At 46.5% G+C, this 24,911-nt stretch overlaps 2 protein-coding genes across 2 annotated transcripts in view; one reads left to right on the top strand and one right to left on the bottom strand.

Annotated features, from left to right (window-relative positions):
* Positions 1–10,808, bottom strand: part of PKD1 (polycystin 1, transient receptor potential channel interacting) — a 110,941-nt gene extending 100,133 nt beyond the window's left edge. The window contains 3 exon segments of the mRNA XM_082199312.1: positions 7,349–7,778; positions 7,781–9,850; positions 10,588–10,808. Coding sequence (XP_082055438.1) covers positions 7,349–7,778; positions 7,781–7,958 — 608 coding nt within the window. The 5' untranslated portion in view covers positions 7,959–9,850; positions 10,588–10,808.
* Positions 10,809–20,256: 9,448 nt separating this feature from the next.
* RAB26 (RAB26, member RAS oncogene family) overlaps positions 20,257–24,911 on the top strand; it is a 114,429-nt gene continuing 109,774 nt past the window's right edge. Inside the window, exon 1 of the mRNA XM_082199403.1 lies at positions 20,257–20,669. Coding sequence (XP_082055529.1) covers positions 20,424–20,669 — 246 coding nt within the window. The 5' untranslated portion in view covers positions 20,257–20,423. The remainder of the gene's footprint in view (positions 20,670–24,911) is intronic.

The following is a 24,911-nucleotide window of genomic DNA, read 5'->3' as shown; positions in this document are numbered from 1 at the left end:
TCCATCTATACAATGACATCGTATCTTCCTCCAATTCAAAGATAAAGTACATGAACAAAGAGAAACATATCTGTGGGTGATATCGAATCTTACTCGTACCCAGAGCAGAGGGTCCCCAAACAGTTTTGGCCGGGGGGCACATTTGGACATCTGAGAAACTGTCATGAGACCCACAGAATACGCATATCACAGAAGAACTGGTGATGCTTAGAACCCTCCTGGAAATTAATAAACAACACACACACACACACACCCTCTGCAAAACCCAAATAAAACATGAATGGAAAAGCAAGCAACACACCCCTGCAAAAAAAAAAACCAACAGAAAACAATTCCTCTATTATTCTCACTCTGATTTTTTTTGCCCCGTTATATTTCCTTGGAGCATCTGTGCAAAGTAAACGCTAAATTTACAAACACTGATAAAATGGAGAGAGATTGTTCCCCAATACTTTCATGAACTAGACGTCTTGATTTGGGGGGATTTCAAAAAGAGCCCATGTTACACTAGGGAGGGGACACTCCACAAAGACATCTGGACATCCAAATCAAAGTGCAAAGGACCCACAACAGTGACCACGGTTAAATTAAAAAAAACCAAGCCAAGAGTCAACACAACGAGGTCCCTTCTGACAACACTAAAGGTACATCTAGTTTAGCATCCATCGTGGTCGCCAACCTGATGCTTGTGGGAAGCCCACAAGCAAAAAAATGAACACAGATATGGCCTTCGGCTACAATTTATTCCAGCCACTGGTATTCCAATTGGTTATCATGCTGTCATGGGGGCTGCCAGGAGCTCTGGTTGGACGGCACCTCTCAGGATCACAAAACAGCTTCATCAGAACACCTGAGCTTTCGCTTCTATGCTTGACCTCATTATCCGTTTCCCCTTGGTGGATCTCAACTTCCCCTTCCATGAGCCACAAATGATCTATCTCAGGTTATCCTCTCTCCGTTTTCTAAACCAAATCATATGGACACTTGGCCACACCATTTCCACAGCGATTCATGGTGGTGGTAGCATATCAACCGATTTATTGGTTCTGATTGCTAGGTGGCAGGTCTCCTTCACTCGAGACTTTTAAGCAGAGGTGGCCATCTGTCCCAGATTCTTTAGCTGTAATTCCTGCATGGCAAAAAGCTGTAGTAGATGACCTTTGGGTCATTTCCAAAGGCTTCTACAGTATATGCTCCCTGACAGTTCAAGAAGCACCATTCTTCTGAAAGTCAGTTTCTGAGGAACACAAGCATGGAGAGTTGTTGCTTGAGGACTCCCAACGGACATCTGGTTGTCCATGCTCAGAAACAGGATGGTGGACTCAATGGGGCCTTTGAGGTCTGATCCACCAGGGATTTTCTTATGGACAGAGCAAGCCTGACAACTGAATTCACCACAAAGGCAGTTGTATGTACAGTGGTACCTCAGGTTAAGTACTTAATTCGTTCTGGAGGTCCGTACTTAACCTGAAACTGTTCTTAACCTGAAGCACCACTTTAGCTAATGGGGCCTCCTGCTGCTGCCACGCCGCCGGAGCCCGATTTCTGTTCTCATTCTGAAGCAAAGTTCTTAACCTGAAACACTATTTCTGGGTTAGCGGAGTCTGTAACCTGAAGCATATGTAACCTGAAGAGTATGTAACCTGAGGTACCACTGTATATTCATTTGCACCAGGACTCAATTAAACCATGTCCCAAACCACTTTTTCCCTGCCAGACCTTATTTGTCTTGCTCTAAGCTTCGCAGCCACTGCATTGTGGGCCCTTTCAGACAACCCACTGAATGTGTACCCAACTACAGATGCCATCCAAGTCAGAATGGGAAAAAAGACATCAGAAGCTTCCGACAACTAAGGGTCCTTTCATCCACTGGTTGCAAGGTGAGTCGCTCAGCTTCGGTACCCAAATTCCTCCAAAGTATATTGCTGTCAGTCTCTGCACTGGGCTTGGTGGTATTTTATTGGACTGACCCTGGGGAAAGGCTGTAGCTCAGTGACAAAGCATCTACTTTGCATACAGAACGTCCCAGTTCCAATGCCCGACATCTGCAGGTAGGGCTGGGAATGTCCTCTTCTCTGAAACTGTGCAGAGCCACTGCCGGTCAGTGTAGGCAATACTGAGCCAGATGGACTGTTGGCCTGACTCAGTATTAAGTGGCTTCCAAAGTTGCCATGTAAGGCAATTTGCAAGCTACATATTTCAACAGATCTCTTCAACGTGCACCTCTCTTCACTAGGTGCCTAACTTCTCCTATATCAACTTCACATTTGTTTTATTTTACAAATGTATAGTGATATATGTGTGTATTAAATTCATAAATGTGCAACATATAAATAGCAGATTCAGTAACAATAGCTAATATACTACCTACACAAAATCAGGAAAAAAATTATACAATAACAACAAAGCCAACAGCTTTACAATAAATAAAAATAAAAGGTTCAATCTTACAATCTGTAAAGTTGTTGTCCTGGTAATTCACAAATCATCTTTCAATCGTCTATTGTCTTAGTTTCTAAATTAATGTTTTGTGTAATAAGTTTTGTTTTGTTTTTACCAACAGAACAATATCTCTTTAACTTTTCTGAAATTATTGGAACTTTTGAAGTTTTCCAGGTCCTAGCAATACAAATTTCTACAGCTAAGTATTTTTTCATCAGTTCTAGAACTATTAACCAATTTAAAATATCCCAAAATAATATCTTTTGGATGAAGAGGGATATTATATCCTATTTCTTGAATTACATTTCAAACTTTCCCCCAAAAGGGCTATATGTACATGAATACGCACCCAAAGCTATATACAGTTGTATCCTCCTCAGAACAGAACATGAACAATTTAGGATTATTATTTTAAAGAGATCTACTCGGAGAAAATATTAGTTGCATGCAACCAAAAAAGCTGCCAAAGCTGATTTTACTTTGCCAACATGATTTACTATTGCTAAATGGATATTTCTCATTTATATGGAGTAAGGAATCATTGAGAAGTTATTTTAAAGCAGTTTTCTTTTCAAATGGATGATAATATGAAGACCAACTATCAAAAAGAGTTTTCCCTATAAATGCAATATTGTTCTTTTACCTACCTAATAGTCAAAATAAATACAAATCTCAAAATTAAGGAAAACTGACGGAAGTGAAAGAAAATGGGAGGCGGGTGAGAATTTGCTAACTAAAAAACATTTCAACTCCAAGAAAGGAGTTGAAATTCCAAGAAAAGAGTTGAAATTAATTCAAGTTATTAAAGCAACATTTCCCCTTTCTGCCAAAACAGATATTTTAAATCCAGCTTTGACTATCTAGAATATCTTCAGATTCCCATACTTTCTGGCAATCTTTCTGCATGCCTGATTGAGAGATCTATGCAGCCCGGCACTTCCTCCATCACAAACTGTGGTCCAGCTCCTGAATCTATGCACAGCAGAAACTTGTGATTAATGCTTGACATCCCATGAAAAGGTGGTCAATCTTGCCTCTGTCTTTTCTACTTGAGTACATATGGACATAAGAAGATCCCCGCTGGATCAGGCCAATGGCCCATCTAGAGCAGCATCCTGTTCTCAGAGCAGGAAACCAACAGGATTTGAGCACAAGAGCAAATCTCCCCTCCTGTGGTTTCCAGCAACTGGTATTCAGAAGCACCATGGAGTATATTTAAATTCTCATATAGCACAGCCGCAAAATCTCACTCTCATCTTGAGATTGACACTGTTAGGCTCAATTAAGCCAACTGGGAATTAAGCTAAAACGTCTACTCAGTTCAGCATCTGCACCCTGTTGAAAACACTTGTGGGTGAGATGAGCAGAAATTTCAACAAATACCAACTTAAAAATTACATTGGAATTATATATATATATGGTTTCCCCAGCCACACTAGGCGGCTTCCAACAGAATATTAAAAACACGATAAAACATCAAACATTTAAAACTTCCCTAAACAGGGTTGCCTTCAGATGTCTTCTAAAAGTCTGATAGTTGTTTATTTCCTTGACATCTGGGCAAGCACCACTACCAAGAAGGCCCTTTCGAAGGCACATTTGAATTCTGGGAACTGTAGTTTATCCCTCACAGAGACACAATTCCCAGCAACCTTTAACAAACCACAGTTTCGAGAAATGATAGTGTGTACACAGGAACTGGGGACCTTCTGCATGCCAGGCATGTGTTCTACCACTGAGCTTCAGCCCTTCCGATGCAGATTTAGTTCTGTAAAAGCCACTTGTTAATTAAATGAATTTAATCTAAAAACGAAACATCCAGAATGCAAAGTTATCAGTACAGTGGTGCCTCGCAAGACGAAAAGAATCCGTTCTGTGATTCTCTTCGTCTAGCGGTTTTTTCGTCTTGCGAAGCAAGCCCATTGACGGATTAGCGGATTAGCGGCTTTTAGCGGCTTATCGGATCAGATGATAAGCGGCTTAGTGGCTTAGGAAAAGGGGGGGGAACCCGCAGGAACTCGCAAGACATTTTTGTCTTGCGAAGCAAGCCCATAGGAGATTCGTTTTGCGAAGCACCTCCAAAACGGAAAACTCTTTCGTCTAGCGAGTTTTCTGTCTTGCGAGGCATTCGTCTTGCGGGGCACCACTGTACTTTGTTTAAAATGGTGAGTTTGTTTCGAACCAACAAGATTCTTCACATTCACCAAGAAGACAGCACAGAACAACATCGTATCTGAGCAACGAAATCATTATGCAAAGAAGGGGGTTTAAGCACAAAGCAAACTCAAATAATTAATAAGTTTTGCTTCACCGCACGGCAAGATCTGCGGCTTTCCCAACAGAGAAAGGCCAGACCCCCTTGGGGTTTTCCAAGTGAAAGAAAAATCGGCCTCCTCCTTTACAAATTGCAACTTTTCTTTTCTTGAAATAGTAAGTGACCCTTTTCCGTTACAGAGAACTTCTCATCAGGCAAGCAGACAGGCAACGTTAGCTCTTATCAGAGATGCAAGCTGCAACTTCAATGCACACCTGAGATTTAGCACAATGATTTTCAGAATGTTTGAGAGACCTAACACGTAAGACGATAACACTGTTTTCATTTCATTTCCATGGAGCGGTCTACCTACGTGGGGAATCTGCCTGGCTAACTCCTTTGAGTCCCAGACGCCAATGCTACAAAGGACAATGTTTTGGCTGTTTGTTATTTCTTATTCCTTGGTGTCAAGGATGCCACAGTTATCTGTTCTGGACATCCTCCTTCCATTGAATCAGGAGAGATCAGTGGTACACTATGCTCCTCAAGCAACAAAGCAACCAGAGATGGGAGATGGTTAGCTTAGCAAAACAAAACAAGGACACAAGAGAGAGTTTATAAAATGATGCACGTTGTGGACAGAGAAGAACAGAGAAGTTTGTATTCCAAGTACTAGAATGTAAGACCCTCCAATGTTGCCTTCCCCAACCCCGTGCCCTCCAGATGTCTTAGTTCTGGAGGGCACCAATTTGGAAAAGGCTGATTCAATGAAACCTGAATCAGAGCAGGTGAAAGGAAGGACATCTCTACCACCAATATTGTCACAGACCTAAAACATGTGATGGACATCAGCTTAAAGGCAGAGTAGAGATCCATCAATGAACACAAAATAAATGTCTTTCTTTGCACTTTGATATTGATTTTGCTTGATTTATGTATTGTTGGTTTTCATTGTCTTAAAAAAAATGTAGGTCTTGTGGTGGTGTAGTAGTTATGAGTGTGGTGTAGTGGTTATGAGTGGTAGTCACGTAATCTGGGGAACCGGGTTCGTGTCTCCGCTCCTCCACATGCAGCTGCTGGGTGACCTTGGGCTAGTCACACTTCTTTGAAGTCTCTCAGCCCCACTCACCTCACAGAGTGTTTGTTGTGGGGGGGGGGGAGGGAAAAGAGAATGTTAGCCGCTTTGAGACTCCTTAAAGGGAGTGAAAGGCGGGATATCAAATCCAAACTCTTCTTGTTGTAAATGCCTTATGGAAGCTGCTTTGAGGTCACCCGTGATGGAAAGCAGCATGCAAGACCTTTAAATGAATGTAAATAATGTAACAACAATTAGGTGGAAGCCCAATGCTCAGAGAAAGTATACCTCTGAGTGCTGCTTGGATGAGGCAGTGAAGAGTCCCTTTTCCCTTCAGGCTGGGCTCAGGACTTCCTCGCAGGGGAGGTCTGGTCAGCCGTTGTGGGAGAGCAGCTGCTGGACCAGGCAGGCAGACCCTCGGACAGATTCAACAGGACTCCTCTTAGGTTCTTCAGCAGGGGTCGGGAACCTACGGCCCTCCAGATGTTGCTGGGCGGCTGGGAGTTGGCGTCCAACAAGATCTGGAGGGCTACAGGTTCCCCTTCCTTGTTCTTATGAGATGGAAACTCTTGGAGACCGAGATCAGGGTGGGTGTGGAGTGAGACTGCCATCCCCTTGGGATGCAGGATGCCATCCTTAGGGCACAAATTCTTTACAGAAGGAGGCACTAGGTTTGCCAGATGGCTTTGCAACTTCAGAAACTATCCTATCGGGACTGGGCTCAGGAGGAAGGGTGCAAGGGAGATTGTCCTCCCGACAGAACATGGCTAAGAGATTCATGGATGTCCCTTGAATTGTGTGCTGCATCTTTGGCTGGGGCACTGCATCTCCCCAACCAAAACCCACACATTCTTGTGCATCCTGTTGGTGTATCAGATTAATGGCAGAACCAACACAAAGGTTGCTCTAAGACTTCATGTTCTTCAAACCGTGGGTCTCTTAATTGTTTTTGTACTGCGACTCTTATCATCCCCAGTCAGTTTAGCAGATTGTTAGGGACGATGGGTGTTGAAATCCCAAAAGAATCTGGGAACCTAAAGCTGGAAAACACCCATCTAAGATGTATGAGAAACTCCAAGATAGGCATCCTCTGAACATGGAGGTTCCATTATGCCAAAAGCCACTGAAAAGGGGACACACGCACACACCCCTCTCTTCCACCACCTTCCTAACCTGTTCTACATGTCCTCTGGCCCCATAAGGCGCTTACAAGAGCCCCATCAAACACCATAGGGTTCGCTTCTGAGTCATAAAATCACATAACTGTAGCGTTGGAAGGGATAAAAGGGTCGTCTAGTCCAACGCCTTGCCAGGCACGACACACCCAAGCTCAGGGGCTGGAAGCTTAGCAACCCACCCCTCCCCGAGAAACATCTGGTGGCCGCGAGTTCCAAAGACGCTCCTGCCCAGTCTTTCTTCCTTCCGCCTGTCCTGAGAGACGTCAACCTCGACGGCTGCCTCTCTCAGAACAATGAGTTCTCTCTCACTTTTTTTTTGGGGGGGGGTAGGGGAGGGAACCCTCTCCTCCGACAGAGAAACAGACAAGACCAGCCCCCTCCCGCCCCGCCAGTACTCACAGCGCGACGGTGGCAGCCGGGAAGGCCGGGCCGGGCAGGCGCTGGAGCCCTCGGGCGGCGCAATCCACGGCGCAGGCGGCGGCCGAGAAGCTCCTGCAGGCGCAGTCGGGGCCGCAGGGCTGGCAGCCGCGGGCGCTGGCCGGCGCCAGCCCGCCGCCCAGCAGGCAGCAGAAGAGGCACCAGCGGGGCCAGCCCGCCGCGGCTCCGTCGGTGGCGGCGTCGAGGCTGCTCCGATGGCTGCGTCGCGGCCGGCTCCCCGCTCTCCGTGGCCGGAGGCAGCGCCGAGGAGGCATCGCTTCAGCGCGGGCATGGCATGGCCGCTCCGGCCGGGCCGCCCCCTCGCCTAGCAGCAGCAGCGGCGGCGGCCCATGGCCGGGCCTCCTCGCTGCCTCTTCCGCCGCCCGTGCGCTCCGCCGCTCCGCGCCCCTCCGCCGCGCTCCTCCAGCCGCCGCCTCCTCCTTGCCCGCGGCGCCGCAGCCAGCCAGCCGAGCGGGCCTCGCCTCGTCGTCGTCCAGCACTCCCGCCGTGGCCGTGCAGCGGCAGCCTCCGCCTCCTGGTTCCCCTCCGCCTCCGCCTCCTTCCCAGCCCCGTCGGGGCGCCTCGCCAGCATTCCACAAGCCCCGCTCCAGGAAGGAAATCCAGGCCTGCCCCGGCCAAGGCGGCTCCAGGGCCAGGCGGCGGAGGAGGGAGGCAACTCTGCCAGGCCCCTTCTCGGGGCAGCTCCGGACTCCCCGGCCAGTCCGACGGCAGCGGCCAGAAGAAGCCCATGCGGCCGCGCTTCTCCCGGGGTGCCCGCGAGAAAGGGCCCCGGCTCAGTGGAAGAGCATCGTCTGCCCTGCAGGATCAGTCCCCGGAATCTCGCTGCCCGGAGAGCCGCTGCCTGTCAGTGTAGGCAATACTGAGCTAGATGGAGAGATGAGTGCAGCTTACTGGCAGAGCATCTGCCTTGCGCGCAGAAGGTCCTGGGTTCAATGGCATATCCAGGGGCTTAAAAGACTCCCTGCCTGAAACCTTGGAGAACCACTGCCAGTCCGTGTAAGCAATACTGAGCTAGATGGACCAAAGAACTGTCTCCAGATAAATCAGCTTCCTCTGATTCTAAAGCAGGCATGTCCAAAGTCCGTTTTGGGGGACCTAATCTGGCCCACCGGTAGTTTTAATCCGGCCCCTGTGGCAGTTTATTTCCTGGGGTAAAATCCCCCCAAAAGCTCTACCAATTCAAATCTTTAAAAAAGCTCAACAACTTTGGTCGCCGGCCCTCACACATGTTCACTTCAGTAAATCTGGCCCTCTTTGAAAAATGCTTAGGCACCCAAAGGAGCGCAGCAGAATTAGAGCCCCTCTTTCAATCCTCGGCACCTCCAGGTAGGGCAGGAAAGCCTCCATCTGCAGAGGCACTGCCAGACAGTGTAGGAAATATTGAGCTAAATGGACTAAATGTCTGGCTCAGTGTAATGCAGGGCTGGCTGTGATTTGTGGGAGATCATCAACTTTGTGCAGAAAGTCCCAGGTTCAATCTCTCATGACATTTCCAGGTAACATTCTCTGCCTGGATAGTTGCTGCCCATCAGTGTAGACAATATGGAGCTAAGTAGACCAATTATCTGAGTCAATATAAAAAGGTTTCCCATTTTCCAGCCTCTGGTTCTGTTGCCTCAGTGGTAGGGCATCTGCTTTGCATGCATAAATGTCCCAGGTTCATCTGCAGGTAGGGCTAGAAATGCCCCCTGCCTGAAAACCCTGGAGAGCAGCTGCCAGTCAGCGCAGACAATAATGAGCTATAGTGAGTGGCCCATTGATCTGACTCATTGTAAGCTTCCTATGTTCTTTATGTTCAGATAAGACAACAGCCTTCCCCTCCTGTTCCTGCACTCAGTATCCGGTGCTCAGAAATAGACTGCTGCGGAATGTGGAGGTTCAGCGTCCTGTGACCAGCAAGCACGCCCAGGGGGATTTCAAGCTGTTGGTCTTTTCGAGTGGGATTGCATTTTTCATTTCATTTCATTTATTTTGTATAGTAGGCAGTTTATATACCACAAAGATCACGCATCCTGTAACAATCCCATCCAATGCAAGTTTCATAATAAAAATATATGACTATAAAATAAACCTATACCAAATAAAGTAACATTCAATAATCCATTCAGAATATAACTTTGCACCATAAAATTAACCCTCAAAATATCAATAAATAATAATTAAACAAAAATTCACTCCCAGCAGTCACAATAAATCATTACTAGACTATAATCAATTTTAAAAAACACACCCTCAAAATAACAGCAAAACATAAAATACCACAGTACATAAAAGACTGTAAAAAGATCAAACTGAGTAGCAACGGCACATAGCTTATTAAATTACAAAATGCACATATGGGTGAATTTGGGTTGTGCAATTAGCTACCCAGCTAAGTTCAAGGTGCTGTTACTGGCCGCATACCTAAAGCATCCTCTCATCCCTTGTATCCCCAAGCAATCACTGTGCTGGGCAGGTGAGGGCCTTGTTAACGGAAAAATCTGAGGGCTCCCTTGGACAAAAAGTAAAGACACCAACCAGGATAACTTGGAGCAAAACAGCAGCCTGTAGGCTTGGCCTTTATTGAACTGTTGCAACAGGGTATTCCCTTCCCTTGCAAGAGAGAGGAAAGACCCAGAACAATGGGCTGCAAGACCTTATAAAAACTTTTGAAATTCCCCTCCTCTAGGTCAAGCCCACCCCCAGAAACATCATGCATACATTACAGAAAGGAGGGGTTGACATCATGCATACATTACAGAAAGGAGGGGTTGAGGGAGGAGTTGTGGTGGTAACCTGAGTGTCCAGTCACCTGGCTTTCCCCCTGCCCATGAGTCACTTCCAGGAGACAAAGGAGAGTTTGCAGTTTCCTGCCCCCAGAGGGGAGATCTGATCATTGTCCTTTGTTTCAGTCTGTTCTGAATCCACTACCATATGCAAGTTCTTTGTCATTTTGATTGTCTTCTGTCTGGGGTTATCAAGGCTGACATAGCAACTGGGCAGGGCTCCTGTGGATGTGCTGGTATGCTGAAGAGATTATGGCTGACCAGAAACCAAGCCACCCTCCTTTGATAGTAAAATAAAAATGGAACAGTGCAAATCCGATGTATGGTTGATTTTCTATGAATTCATAAGATAAATGTGGCGTATGTAGTGTGTGAGTGTGAGTGTGTGTGAAGTTTGTACAAACAGAATGATTGGGGTGGGGGGGTTCCTGCTACAGCCTCCAGGTGCCATCTCATCAGGAGGTCGGTTCTGCACAATATGGTAACCAGGCCTCTAGTGTCCTGGCACTGACCCTTTGGCATTCCCTCCCGTTAAATATTAGACAGGCACCATCTCTGGTGCCAGCTGAAGACCTTCATCTTCCAACAAACCTTTTAACTGGATATATTTATCCCAGTCTGTATTGGAACCAAGTTTTAACTTTTTCTATATGGAATTGTTTTTAAATGTTTGCATTGTTTTTTTAAAAATATATTTTTAAATTACATATTTTTAAATATTTTTAAAAATATTTCAAAAATATATTTTTAAAAAGTGCTTTTTATCTGGAACTGTTCTAAATTGTTTTTACACTTTCCTAGTCTGACCAAACTGCAGGAGGCAGTGGAAGGCAGGAGTGCCTGGCGTGCTCTGGTCCATGGGGTCACGAAGAGTTGGACATGACTAAACAACAAAAGTCTTAATGGATGTAGCTGTTTTATTGGTTTTATAATTGTATGTTATTGTTGTTACCCATCCTGGGTCCTTACGGTAAAGGGCAGATAAGAAATAAAATAAAGAAAGGATGGCACATGGAGACTGGATATTAGCATGTGCAAGTGAAACCCTGCAGCAAAATGTTGCAGTGTGGGCAGCTTTATCTTCCAGGTTTCAGCCGCTTTACTTCATTCCTATTCCACAGTTTTCTGACTCCACCAGAACCAGATTCTCCATCCTGAATCTTCCAAAATTCAGCTTTGCTGGATGTCTCCAGGTTCTAGTGTTATGTGAGAAGGAGAAGAATGCTTCTCTACTTTCTCCATGCCAAGCTTAATTTTATATGCTTCTAGCATGCTTTCTCCTACTTGCCTTTTCTCTAAACTGAAAAGCTTCAAATGTGCCTTCAGGCCTTGCCCTGGAACCACTCTTGTCCAGATTCGCCACAAAAAACAAATTAGCAAAAGGAAGGCAGTTCCAGACCATACAGGAGAAACAGGAGAACATAATTCACATCCAAGATGCACCTTTCTTTTAAAAAGCAAGCTTAAAATCTTTGCATTTATTTTGGAGAGAATGCAACATCAGGGCCACACACCAATTTCCTGCTGGAAAATTGTACCTTCCCTGGCTGGTCTAAATGGTACCTTTGCAGGCCAATAATAGCCGGGGTGGGGGCAGGGGCAGAGAGGGAGAGAGACTTTTGGAAGGAAACACATGGAGGGGGTCCCCAAAACCAGACTGGGAGCATGTTGTGGCTTGAGGGCCCTGATAATAATATATAAATATAAATATAAATAATTTATTTATACCCCGCCCATCTGGCTGGGTTTCCCCAGCCACTCTGGGCAGCTCCCAACAGAATATTATAAAACATGATCAAACATTAAAAACTTCCCTAAACAGGGCTGCCTTCAGATGTCTTCTAAAAGTCAGATAGTTGTTTATTTCCTTGACATCTGGTGGGAGGGCATTCCACAGGGCAAGCACCACTACTGAGAAGGCCCTCTGCCTGGTTCCCTGTAACCTCACTACTTGCAGTGAGAGAACCGCCAGAAGGCCCTCAGAGCTGGACCTCAGTGTCCAGGCTGAACGATGCCCTACCACTGAGGCAACAGAACCATAGGCTGGAACATGGGAAAGTGTTTTTACACTGACTCAGATAATTGGTCCACTTAGCTCAATATTGTCTACATTAATGGGCAGCAACTGTATTTCTTTATATACCTGAGACCAGACTAGTGAAACCCAAGGACATGAATTTTTTTGTTTCACCACGTGGTGGCAGATGACCATCAACGTTGAACGAAGTAAAATCAACCGTCTGCCTAGAGAGAAAGCTGCCTCAGGCATAGCAGGGGATGCAAATCGGCTACTGCCAATCCAGATAGTTTGGACTATAACTCCCATCAACCCCAGGGAGCAGGGGCACGTGGAGCCAGGGGTTGATGGTAGCATGGCTGTGGTTGGCCAGAGCTGATGGGAGTCGAAAACATGGGAGGCACCAGGTTGACGAAGACTGACATGAGTCAGCCAACAGTGGATTCATGGAGAAATAACATGCCGCCTTTGGACATCTTGGGAAAAACCCCAAGACAACAGACTCATTCTCAGCAACATGGGCGCCTTTATTTCTTTTGTTAATCAGGAAGGTGGTGGGACACAAGTCCTTGCCAGATATACACATTCATGGGACTCATTAAAGGTTCATCAAAATTTGTAATAGCAGCATCCAGAGGTGAAGGATGCTCCATTTAAGGTGAGTCCCCAATATGTCTTAAACAAGAGAAACAAAAATATCATATAGAAATCCTTCTCCTCACCTTTACCTGAGATTCGATGCTGCCTTGACTTACTACATATGGCTATGCTGTTCAGGTGTGTTTATGCTGTATATGTTATTTTGGAACATTATCCGTTTCTTATAATTAACGTTTTTCAAAAAACAAAATATATGTCTGCTTTCGCCACATAGTAAAACATGAAAGAATTGCAGTGGCAAAACTATCCCCTGCTGGCTCTTTCCTTCATACGGTATTGGTAATTTCCAACCTGGCTGGCTGCCATTTTGCACCCAATTCCAGGTTTGTTCCAGGGAATTGCTATGCAGGGGCAAGCAGGGAGACAGCCACTATACACAAAAATTGGGGGAGACTATTCAGAGTATTTTCTTCCAAGGGGTCTCTTTTTCTGCAAATGGCCAAGAGGGGGAAAGAGTCCCAAAGTTGGCTTGAGAGGTCCCATAATGTTGCCTCCTGTTCATGAAGGTCACTGGATAGAACTCGGTCATTTCCAAGAGCAATTTCCTCAAGCCACTCTGTAATATTGTTTACACCCAATGGCTCTGTCAAACCCTGTCTTTACTCCAGCTGTTGTGTAAAACAGATCTGTACTCCATTGGTGGCTGCTATTGTGATTGCTATTATGGTTAACGTACAGAAGCCGAGTTGTCTCCAACTTAAATTGTTGCATGCACGGAACAACTTCCACAAGCGCAAGCAAACTACCCCCCACCATGTGCCTTCCACACCACCCCCAAATCTGCTCAGAGGACTGGGGAGAAACACAGAGCACATTTGGGGGATGAGACGGGAGATCCATTGGCACTTGTAGAATTCATTCTGCAGGGGCAATGATTTTACTGGATGCAACCTATTGAGGTTTATTGGAAAATCTCTTATGTTGCTTTCAAAACAAGAGGGTGCAGACAAAAGGCTGGTATTGGGCAACGGCGTGAGTTCCCATTGCTCTGTCCCAGCTCCTGCCAACCTAGCAGTTCGAAAGCATGCCAGTGCAAGTAGATAAATAGGTACAGCTGTGGCAAGAAGGTAAACGGTGTTTTCGTGCGCTCTGGTTTCTGTCATGGTATTCCGTTGTGCCAGAAGCAGTTTAGTCCTGCTGGCCACATGATCCGGAAAGCTGTCTGTGGCCAAACGCTGGCTTCCTTGGCCTGAAAGCGAGATGAACGCCACAACCCCATAGTCACCTTTGACTGGACTTAACCGTCCAGGGGTCCCTTTACCTTTAACCTTTGGTATTGGGCACTCTGCGAAGCTCTGTGCATTCTGCTCATATGGCAGAGATATCAAAAGGCTCATTGACACCCCCTCCACCTATATGAGGAAATTGACAAGACTTGATAGGGACCAAAAGATCATGGTTAGGGCAGCAAATGTGTCATTGAACTCAATGCCTCTTGCTTGTCTGATGGAAGCAGAGAAGGTGTGAGTGCAGAAATTAGCCCACTGTGCAAAGGCATAATTCACCTTCATTGCTCCATCCATTGGCAAGTGGCCCCAAGTAGCTTGTTCAGAAGAGAATAATAATAATAATAATAATAATAATAATAATAATAATAATAATAAATTTACTATTTATACCCTGCCCATCTGGGCTCTTGGCCTGACACAAGTTCCTCATTCATGCATTACAAAAAGAACACGTGGCACAAACAGGACAGGCACCTAGATTTTCAGTTGATTATCTATACATTAGGTGCGCAATCATAATTATCTTGCATAATACATTATGTTTGCACACAACGGCAAGAAATTTGCATGGTTATTTTTAGTATTCAGGATGATTTCCAGAGGCAGGTACTTACATTATTCAACAACATTTTACTCTAGTGGTATGGCTGCTCGTCTGGTTTAAAGTGAGGCGAGACGATTTCATATATTGTAATAAGGTTGTGATGTGCTGATGTGCAGACTTCTTGTTTAAAGAACAAGAAAATAAGAAGAGCCTAACTGCTGGATCAGATCATAGGTCTCTCTAAAGCAGCATCCTGTTCTTACATTAGCCAACCAGTTAGGAACTCCAGCAACCTAGAAATGCAATAATTTCATTTCATTTTTTCATTTCACTTCTAATTTGTATACCGCCTTTCTATATTACTATGCACAAGGCAGTTTACAGCAACAAACTATACAACAAAGAACACACACCTTATAAAAATCTGATCCAATACAGAAAGTCATAATGAAACATAACTTTAAAATCAAACAACTTATATCAAATAAAGTAATATTAAAAATCTATTAGAATATAATAGCACACAATAAAATTCAGTCAGAACATCAGCAAATAATAATTAAACATAAATTCACTCTTAAGAACTACAATAAATAAATACTTAACTATTATCAATAAAAACAACTGCAAGTCACTATGTGTGTGATACCACAATACAAACAAATCCATGTAAAAGGATCAAACCAAGAAACAAAGACGCACAACTTATAAAATTATTCTTTTAAAATTCAGGACCAATACTGAAGGTAGGGCATCGCCATCATAGCTAGTAGCCATTGATAGCCTTGTCCTCCATTAAATTGCCTAACACCATTTTAAGCGGTTCAAGGCCATCACAATGGGCTTCTCCACACTTCCCTTTCCTCCACTCTTTCCAGGCAGGGCCTGCACTTTAAAGCTCTGCGTCTGAGTGCCCCCACCCTTTTTTTTTTTTTGTTCCAGAGCTTTCCCCTCAAAAACTTGCTCCATCTAAACAAACGCCAATCTGTGGGAAATCTGAATGTATGTTTCCTCTAACTGAGCGGGTTTTCTCAGGGAAAGCTCCAGGCCAAAAAGACACACAAAATGACGCCCAAATCTGTGCCTGGAGGTAGTGGGGCAAAAGGTAAGCTTGAATAAGCCCTCTATTATGAGAGAAAAATTTCATATATATATATATATATCTCAACCAACACCTGTGGAAGAGTTTTCCTTTTGTCTGTCCTGAAACTTCCATCATTTAGCTTCATGGAATGACCCCACTGGGCTCTAGCATTGTGAGAGGCGCCTAGCCACTTTCTCGACACCACACACAGTTTCACATGTCTCTGTCACTGCCCCCCATTTTATTTTTATTGTCTACATACAACCATTTCATATTTGTCAACCAGCCCTCTATGAAATCATTTATTTACAAGCAAGTGGAATGTTGAAGCTGGGTTCAGAGATGTTTTACATTATTACTGCCCCATTGTCATCTCCGCCACCAGCAATATTTTTGGAAATATCATGACAGAGAAGAAACAACTTCTTCCCACATCACAGAGTTAAACTACGGAACTCACTTCCACAGGAGGCAGTGATGGCCACTCACTTGGATAGCTTTAAGAGAGGATTGGAAAAAATAAACAGGAGAAGGCTATCAATGGCTACTAGCTACAACGGCTATGCTCTGCCTCCACGAATGCTTCTAAATACCAGTTTCTGGAGGACACAGGATGGGAGATGGCTCTTGTCCTGCCTACAGGGGCATCTACCTGGCCATGGCCACTACGAGAACAGGATGCTTGGCCTGGCCCAGCAGGTTCTTCTTGTGTTCTTCTTGATAATTACTGTTATAATATTAGATTTACCACCCACCCTTCACCATAAGGTCTCAGGGAAAGTTACGACGATATTAAAACATGATTAAAATTAAAATGCATGTTGAGGGCAAGCTTGATGACCCAAAGTTCATTATTTCGTTCAGGACAAGAATAATAACCCCGTCTTAATTGCACTGCTTCTGTTGATGACTTCCCTGTCCACCTTGCCATGGGTCAGGGGGAAGGAATCCTCTGGAGTGACCACCAGCAATTGCAAGTTGGCTTTGCAAGTGCTCTATTTTTACTAATCACACTGCTGCTGAAAACTACTTCTCTCTACATAACATTCCCCTGTCTTGCTCTCTACCTGAGGCAGCCCACATTATTGAAAAGCGATCAGCGATGGGAGACTTGCTTAAGCAACCCAGCAGGTGTCTGCTTTGCTACCCAACAAGTCCCTATGCCTCCATTAAGTCTTTCTGAATGTTTTCCAAAACCAGTTCAAATTGTCCCCTGTGACACCAGACTAATAATAAGTTTGTTACTAATTGACCTCAGCCCTTTTTATATCTGCATATGTGCCAGCAGTCATTAATGAATGAGCCCGAGCATGTTTACAGAGAGGCTCTTAACCTAGCATAGCAGTCATGATCATCTCAGATGATTGGGATTTTTTTTTTAAAGACAATGTAAATTAGATACTAAATCATGAAGCCGGCACCTTGGGGATTAATTGGCATCTGTTGTGGCCAGGGGAAGCAGCTTCCACTGCCTCCCTACTGTGGCCAGCTTAGTGTTACGTGAATGAGCTTGAGGGCACCCACCTCCTGGTTTAAACTAACCACAGTTTCTTGTTACACAGAGAAGGGCCAGTGAGGGATGCTGCCTGGGAAGATTCCCAAAGGCCAGAGTTTTCTCACTCATTTTAAGAGAGACATTTTCACATAAGCAATTTCTGTGAAAAGGACAAAACATATCTTACTATACACACACACATGCACACACACACAAACAAACTTATGTGGGCATGCCAGTATACTCACAGGGAGTGTCAGCTTGCATAAGGAGAGACCTATCCTTCCTAGTGGCGTCCAACATGATTTGTTCACTACCTGGCTTCATCCTTTATTACCGCATGGTGTACAAACATAGGAGCCTGGCTGCTGAATCCAGCATCCTGTTCTGCATCCTGTTCTGTATGCAGTGGCCAGCCAGATGCCCCAATGGGAAGCCCACAAGCAGGACCAGGAACTGAGTGCAACAGCTTTCTGCCCACCTGTGATGCCCAGGAACTGGCAGGCAGAGGCACAATGTCTCTGAGGGTGGAGGTAGAGCCAAGTCATGTTTTTTTAATGCTTCTATTCATAAGGCCTGCTGCCTGGGGGAATCGGGAGGAGTAAAAATGTGTCTAGTTGGAAGATGCAAACGTGATGTAAATGGGTTTAATTGTAATAAGGGTCTTGCTGGATCAGTTCTAAGGGGGCTCATGTATTTCAGTACCCTGCTGCCACAGTGGCCAAACAGTTACCTCAATGGAACAAAATGATAAAAATCAAACGTATAAAAGTAAATAAGGTTGCAGTTCCAGACTTAGTAAGGAAAACAGTTCACCTAGGCTAGTAAACAAAGTGCCAGAAATGAGAGCAGATGTAGTGGCTGTGCTCTGCCTCCAGTGTTGGAGGTGGATATGCTTCTGAATAACAGAAGCTGGACAACACAGGGGGGTAGAGAGAAGGCTCTTTTGCTCCAGTCCTGATCCAGTGACCCATTTAACATGAGGCAACAGTGTGATGCAGCAGCAAAAAAAGCTAATGTTACTCTAGGCTGTATCAAGAGAAGTCCAGTGTCCAGATCAAGGGAAGTGATAGTACTGCTCTATTCTGCCTTGCTCAGACACCACCTGGAGTCGTGTGTCCAGTTCTGGGCACCATAGCTAAAGGAGGATATTGACAAGCTAAAATGTGCGCAGAGGAGCGTAACCAAAATGATAAGAATGTCTGGAAACCAAACCTTATGAGGGAGTTGGGGATGTTTAGTCTGGAGAAGAGAATACAGCTTTCCATCTATGTGAGCAGTCTGACAAGAAAGATGAGCTGCCTCTTTCCTAATTTTCACCTTCCCGGGAATTCCCAGCTGAGAACCTTTCCCCTCAGACATCACCTGATTACCATCTTGAGTAATATATGTGGAGTTAGAAAGGTGTGAAAATCACAATCTCCTGCCTACAGTGTGGAGGGGCATGAATATAAATAGTTCTTTTGTACTGGGGGGGGGGACACACACAACCGCTTTCCTGGAAACCACAAGATTAAAAATGGCATGTCCCGGTTTCATATCTTTGCATTCCTCGAGGTGATTAATAAAATGGTACCTTAGACTGTACAGCTCAAGTGTAGCTCAAAAGCGTTTGTTTATTCCACCTTCTCCACTGCCTCTCTCTTATTTTGCCTTGATAATTCTTGTGAATAAGTATTGCACAATTGGATTGCTGCACAGTACTAGGTTCCTGGATCCCCTCCCTCCATGTATTTATTTATTTGCTGCATTTATATCCTACCTTCTTCTCCAAGGAGCTCAGGGTGGTGTCCATGGTGGTCCTCTCCTCATTTCATTCCAGCAAGAGCCCTGTGCAGTAGGTAGGTTAGTCTGAGAGACTACATCACACTGGCTGTCAAAAGGGTTGACCGACCTTGTAAATTTATTCATTCTTATTTACTTCTAACTTTTACACCCTACCATTCCTGCAAGGAGCTGAAGGTGATGTTATACATAGTTCTCCTCCTCCCCCATTTTATCCTCACAACAAGTTGCTGGAAGCCACAGCAGATGGAGAATTGGCTTTGTGTTCCTGTCCTGCCTGCAGGCTTTACACAGGCCATAGGAGCCAACTCCAGGGGGGCTTTGGTGCTTGGGCAGCCACAATAATATAATTGTGGGAGCTGGGCACCCACAAAGTCAACGAGAGAAGGCGGCAGTGGCGCTGCCACTGAGGAGGGGTGGGCAGGCAAGGACATAGAGACAGAGTCTCTCCCCTCCCCACAAAAAAGAGTGCCTTGCTGGCTATGGAGCAGCCGCCGCCGGCCACCACAATGTGGGTGTGTGATATCACACACACATACACACCTGCATGTAGTAAAAAGGTAAAGGACCCCTGGATGGTTAAGTCTAGTCAAAGGCAACTATGGGGTTACAGCGCTCATGTTGCTTTAGGCCGAGGGAGCCAGCGTTTGTCTACAGACAGCTTTCCAAGTCATGTGGCCAGCATGACTAAACCGCTTCTGGCGCAACAGGACACCATGAACACCATCTACCTTCCTGCTGGAGTGGTACCTATTTATCTACTTGCACTGCCGTGCTTTCAAACTGCTAGGTTGGCAAGTGCTGGGACAGAGCAATAGGAGCTCACCCCATCACGGGGATTCGAATCGCCGACCTTCTGATTGGCAAGCCCAAGAGGCTCAGTGGTTTAGACCACAGCGCCACCTGCGTCCCATGCAGGTGTACGCAGGTGTCCATGTGCAGGTGTGTGCATGTGACATCGCATGTCTGCGTGGTGGTGGCGGCGAGCACCCACAATCCTGAGGGCGAGATGGCACCTCTGCCACAGACCTTTGGCTGTCCACTGTGGGAGCAGGATGCTGGACTAGACGGGCCACTGGCCTGATCCAGCAGGCTCTTCCTATATTCTTAAAACCAAGACACAAATATATTAAATAAAGAACTCCCCCCCCCCAGCTCACCTTCACCCAGGTGTATCTCCTGGGGCAGCAGAAAAGCCTGGCCGTGGCCTGGCTCTCCCCCCCCCCCGACTTCACGGCGTGAGTGAACTCGGGCGCCCCTAGCGGCAGAGACGCGCCGGGAGCGGCAGGCGGGGCCGGACGCGCGGATCGACGGACCGAGCGGCAGCGGCTGCGAGGGAGCGAGCGAGGCAGGCGGGGATGTTGCTGCCGCTGCTGCCGCTGGAGAGGTTGCTGAGCGCGCGGGAGCTGCCCGGCGGGAGCCGGCGGTGAGGCGGGCGCCCTGCCTGAGCCAGCAGCATGTCCCGAAAGAAGAGCCCCAAGACCAAGGGCGGCGGCGCCGGCACCGCCTCGGCGCCCTCCTCCGCCCTGCCCGGCCAGGGATCCCGGGGCGCGGCGCCGACGGCAGCCCCCAAGGGCGCTGCTGGAGCCGGAGCCCGGAGCGCCCCAGCCGCCGCCGCCGGCTCCTCCACAGCCAACGGGGCGGCGCTGCCCAGCCGACCCTCGCTGAGCTCCAGCGGCGAGTTCTACGACGTCGCCTTCAAGGTGAGCTCCGGAGCCCGGCGCCGTCGGGGAGGGTGGACCAGACCCGGGGCGGCGGGTGGAGAGGGCGAGCGAGGCGCCCCAGGCCGTCCCGCGGGTGCGTAAAGGCGCTTGGAGACTTGAGCCAAGAGGGCTCCCAGAGCCATGGAGGGTGGCGGCGTCTTTTTTGGGGTGGGGTGGGGTGGGGTGGTTCAGGACATCAGAAAGCCAGGCTGTATCTCGCCACCTCATTCAAATTAGATTTATTTTGGCGCGCGGGGGGGAATTCTGAGAAAGTAAAAACTTACACACACCTGTTGCCAATGACCCGTTTGCCAATTAAGCCCCTTTCCATATGCACCTTTTGCTTTGGGGTGTGGGGTGGCTTGTGGCGCTGCGTTCTGCAAAGCTGGCCCCCTCCTGCAGAAGGGGGGTTCAAACCAAGCTTGTTTTGAGTCTCAGATAAGCCCCAGGAGAAGAGTCCGGCTGGTTGGAGTGGGAGGTGTTTAGTCACCCGTCAGCTGCATATTTATGGGACTCCTATGGAGAACACCTGTTGCTTTGCCTCCGGGATGTGGGTGTTTGCTGGTAGACTGCCTCTCTATTTGGAGGTTCCTGGTAGGGAAGATGGCAGCTGTTAGACATTACCAGGATTTCATCTGATTCTCTATCTGCCTGTCTTTTTCTTTTTTTTTTTTAAAGCTGCCTAAAGCTGCAGCCCTAGCCCCACTTGCCCAAAGAATTCAGTAGGATAGGCATGGTTAGGATTGTGCATGGTCGTCATAATGTCTTGTGACAAAGAAGAAGAGAAGAAGAGTTTGGATTTGATGTCCCACTTTATCACTACCCGAAGGAGTCCCAAAGCGGCTAACAATCTCCTTTCCCTTCCTCCCCCACAACAAACACTCTGTGAGGTGAGTGGGGCTGAGAGACTTCAAAGAAGTGTGACTGGCCCAAGGTCACCCAGCAGCTGCATGTGGAGGAGTGGAGACGCGAACCCGGTTCACCAGATTACGAGACCACCGCTCTTAACCACTATACCACACTGCCTCTCCATCACCCTTTTTTGCTTCCCAATCTTCCTGTGATCCTGAGGTCTAGCTGCTTAACAGGAGAGGGCTGCTCTCCAGAGCACAGAGAGGTTATATAGGAAAGCTGCCAGATAGAAAGCCTCTTCCCCTATTCCAGGTGTGCAGGAATGGAAATTGCTCTGCACATGCTCAGAATGACTGTTGTCTCAGGTGTGAGTCCTGGAGTCAGGGTTTCAGGGGCTAAGCCCTAGATCAGGGGAGGGGGGCTGTGGCCCTACAGAGGTTTCTGGGCTCCCGCTCCCTGGAGAGAATTGGGGGAAATGTTGTGGGCATAGCAATACTCAGCTGTGAGGGGTGTTCTCTGCCAATTAGTCCTTCTCTTTCCTTTCCTTTTTCAGTTTAGAAAGTTGTTAAAAAGCAACAATAGTGAAAGTGAATGGGTGTGTGCTGAGTGTTCCTCCTTAGCCCTTTTCACAGCAGGCCTGCCTATACTGCTGAGATGCCGTTGAGATATTCAGTCAGGCATGATTGACAGAAATGTTCTGGGTTGCAGCACACCTTCAGCTGTGGGTTGACTCCCTGTTTTCTGAAATATTTGAAGAGCTCTGGTGGGGCACTCAGGTATCCCATTTACTGCACTTTTGCATGCCAGTAAGCAGAGCACATGGGACGCGGGTGGCGCTGTGGGTTAAACCACAGAGCCTAGGACTTGCCGATCAGAAGGTTGGTGGTTCGAATCCCCACGATGGGGTGAGCTCCCGTTGCTTGGTCCCTGATCCTGCCAACCTAGCAGTTCAAAAGCATGTCAAAGTGCAAGTAGATAAATAGGTACCGCTTCAACGGGAAGGTAAACTGTGTTTCCATGTGCCGCTCTGGTTTGCCAGAAGCGGCTTAGTCATGCTGGCCACATGACCCAGAAGCTGTAAGCTGGCTCCCTCGGCCAATAAAGCAAGATGAGTGCTGCAACCCCAGAGTCGGCCACGACTGGACCTAATGGTCAGGGGTTCCTTTACCTTTACCTTTAAGCAGAGCACATAAAACTCAATAAAATGCGTTTACAATTAAATGTAGAGTAAAAATAATTTGAAATATTAGAAAGCAAACAAATATTTGAAAACATGCCTGTTTGGCACATTTACTACATGCTTGACAGCTGTTTGCATGTTTACTATACGTTTCACAAATGTAGTAAATGTGCAAACATGTAGCAAATGTGCAAAACAGGCATTCAGATGTAGTAAATGTGCCGGCATCTGCATGGTTTGCCTGTTTGCACATTTACTACACATTTGCACATACGTAAATGTCTGTGGAAGGTTGCACAAAAGATGGAATTAGCCTTTGAAATGAATACCACCATACTTTTTCTGCAATGTGTAATAGCCCACCTGCAAGCAAAAGTGATTGCCAAGTTAAATCATGGAGCGAGTGAGGCTGGTGATCAGTTTCCTAGGACTGCAGTTTAGAGAATCTTCTTGTGCCTGTGAGAAGGATTTCATAACTTACTTTCTGTGCCTTAGAGAAGAGTCTTGGAACCATAGAATTGTTGAGTTGGAAGGGATCCCAAGGGTCATCTAGTCCAACCACCATAGCTCAGTGGTAGAGCACCTCCACATGCAGTAGGTCCTAGGTTCAGTCCCGGCATGTCCAGGTAATGTGAGGAATCACTGCCTTCTGAAGTTCTGGAGAGATGCTGCCAGTCTGTGCAGAAAATACTGAGCCAGATTGACCAATGGTCAGACTTGGTATAAAACTGCTTCTTATGTAACAGAAACTACAGAGTTCAGAAAATTAGGATCAGACAAATTAATGGAGGATAAGGGTATCAATGGCTACTAGCCACAATGGCTAGGCTCTCCCTCCAGTGTTGGAGACCATATGCCTCTGAAAGCCAGTTGCTGGAAACACGATTGAGGAGAAGGCTGTTGTGCTTGGGTCCTGCTTGCAGGTTTCCCACTGGTTGGCCACTGGGAGAACAGGATGCTGGACTAGATAGGCTCCTTTGGCCTGACCCAGCAGGACTCAGTTTTTACATTTCTTAAATAACATGAGAGTGACCCACAAGCTATACAGATTTACCTGGGAGTAGGGCTCATTGAGTTCTCACCTTGACTCAGTACACCTTGGCTCAGTGGTAGAGCATCTGCTTCACATGCAGAAGGTCCCGGGTTCAATCCCTGACATCTCCAAGTAGGACTGGGAATGTCCATGAAACCCTGGAGAGCCTCTGCCAGTCAGTAGACAGTACCGAGCTAGACGGACCAGTCGTCTGACTCAGTATAAGCATCCTACATCCTTACAAAGTTCTAGGTAGCCAGAGACAGTCCTGGATGTGAACCCTGGAAGATCTGCTTCCTACCGTGCTGGATTTCCTCCACCAGGTCTGGGAGTAAGGGACTCTGACTGACTCCAGCTACAAAAGCTGCTGAACAGACTCTTATTGGTGTTGGTGTTGTGTTATTATTAATATTAATTTTTGCATCTTTAATTTTAAATCTTAATTATGATTTAATTATGTGGGCGTTGTTTCTATTTGCTTGTGTGCTTTTTGATGTTATATTGTTTACTATTATGTAAACTAATTATGTTTCTAATTATGTATTCTTTTCCTAATTATGTATTTTTTTCATGCCGTAAGCTGCCTTGGGCATGATTTTAACATATGGAAAGGTGGCATACCAATAAAATTATGTATGTATGTAGAAGCCCCTGCTTGAAATAATGCCTTGAGTTCAGGATGTGGGCTGCTGTGCAGTGCTGCTCTAAACTAGCCTTCCCTGAACTGGCACCCTCCAACAGTGGTACTACAACTCTCCACAATCTCCCTGTTGGCTGAGACTGGTGGTAGGTAGAGCACCAAACAACTGAGGTGCTAGGTTGGGGGTGGCTGCTATAAATGTTGTCTCACAGGCCACTGAAATAACTGGGGCCAGAGCAATGAATTCTATCAAAGTCCGTCAGGTCACAATTCTGATTCCAGCCCAGAGCCGCCGTGTGCCCGGCAGAAAACTTGCAGCCTGTCTGGCACGTAGATAGGTTTAAACTGCCAGGAGAGAGAGTTGATTATGAGGCACTGATAGATGAGTTCTCTCTATAAGGAGCTGGAATTGTGTTAAGAGGGCCAGCGCTAACTAGGCAAGCCAGAGGTTGAGGGTGGGGAGGGCAGATATCAATGCAGTAATAGTCGTAGTATAGAATGTGGTTTGAGGATTGTATTGGACCCCTGGATTTGAGG

Source organism: Podarcis vaucheri (genome assembly GCF_965113315.1).
Source record: "Podarcis vaucheri genome assembly, chromosome: 14".
Classification (NCBI taxonomy): domain Eukaryota; kingdom Metazoa; phylum Chordata; class Lepidosauria; order Squamata; family Lacertidae; genus Podarcis; species Podarcis vaucheri.
This window is presented reverse-complemented; position numbering and strand designations above follow the sequence as displayed.